The sequence below is a fragment of the Diplodia corticola genome (assembly GCF_001883845.1).
Source record: "Diplodia corticola strain CBS 112549 chromosome Unknown scaffold166, whole genome shotgun sequence".
NCBI lineage: Eukaryota > Fungi > Ascomycota > Dothideomycetes > Botryosphaeriales > Botryosphaeriaceae > Diplodia > Diplodia corticola.
The window spans coordinates 1-705 of NW_017971643.1; the positions used below are offsets into that span (position 1 = coordinate 1).

The 705-nt window shown below is 67.8% G+C and overlaps 1 protein-coding gene across 1 annotated transcript; it reads right to left on the minus strand.

Annotated features, from left to right (window-relative positions):
* Nucleotides 1-187: 187 nt before the first annotated feature.
* Nucleotides 188-692, minus strand: BKCO1_1660001 (phage protein; the record flags this gene model as incomplete). The annotated part of the gene is made up of 1 exon (XM_020271555.1): nt 188-692. A coding segment is annotated over one exon (505 nt), but the record flags the coding sequence as incomplete, so codon positions are not given.
* Nucleotides 693-705: the final 13 nt, after the last annotated feature.

Here is a 705-nt window from a genome sequence, read left to right on the forward strand (position 1 = left end):
GGGCGAAAGCTCGCCGCCGGACATGCTTGGTTGCAGCAGACGTGCCATGGGCAGGCCCTCGCCATCTGGGCCATGGACGGCTGGCGCTCGCCCTCGTCGGCCTCGTTGAAGTCATGCGCCGCGGCCTGGCTGAGCGCGAGCTGGTACAGCTGCTTCAGGCCGGATTTGTTGGAGAACCCGTTGGCACCGATGATCGTCGGCGCCCCTTCCTCGGCCAGCTTGCAGGCCAACGCATCGACGAAGTGGGCCGGGTAGCGCTCCGGGTCTTCCACGCGCGCGACGTAGATCAGATAGGCCTCGGCCCGATCGCACAGCAGCGACGTGCCGTCCGTGCCCATCGCCTGCTCGAACTGGATTCCGTGGCACTGGCGGAATTGCGGCTCACACCAGCGCGACAGGCGGCGGCCGGCGCGCACGCCCTGATCGTCGGTGACAGCCACCGCAGTGATGCAGTCACCAGGACGCACGTAGCGGATCTCCCAACCTGGCAACGGTGCCTCAGCGGCGACCGCCAGGCGCTGGGCCTTCATCGCCCACGGCCACAGCCGGTCGGCCAGCACCAGGTCGCGCATCGGCTCCCACAGGCGCGAGAACACGCGCGCCTCTTTGGAGCGCTCGGTGAGCGAGGTGATCGTGATGTCCTGGGCCAGCTTGCCCAGGGCCAGGTTGCAGATTTGGACCTGGGAAGCCATGGCTGCTCCTTAT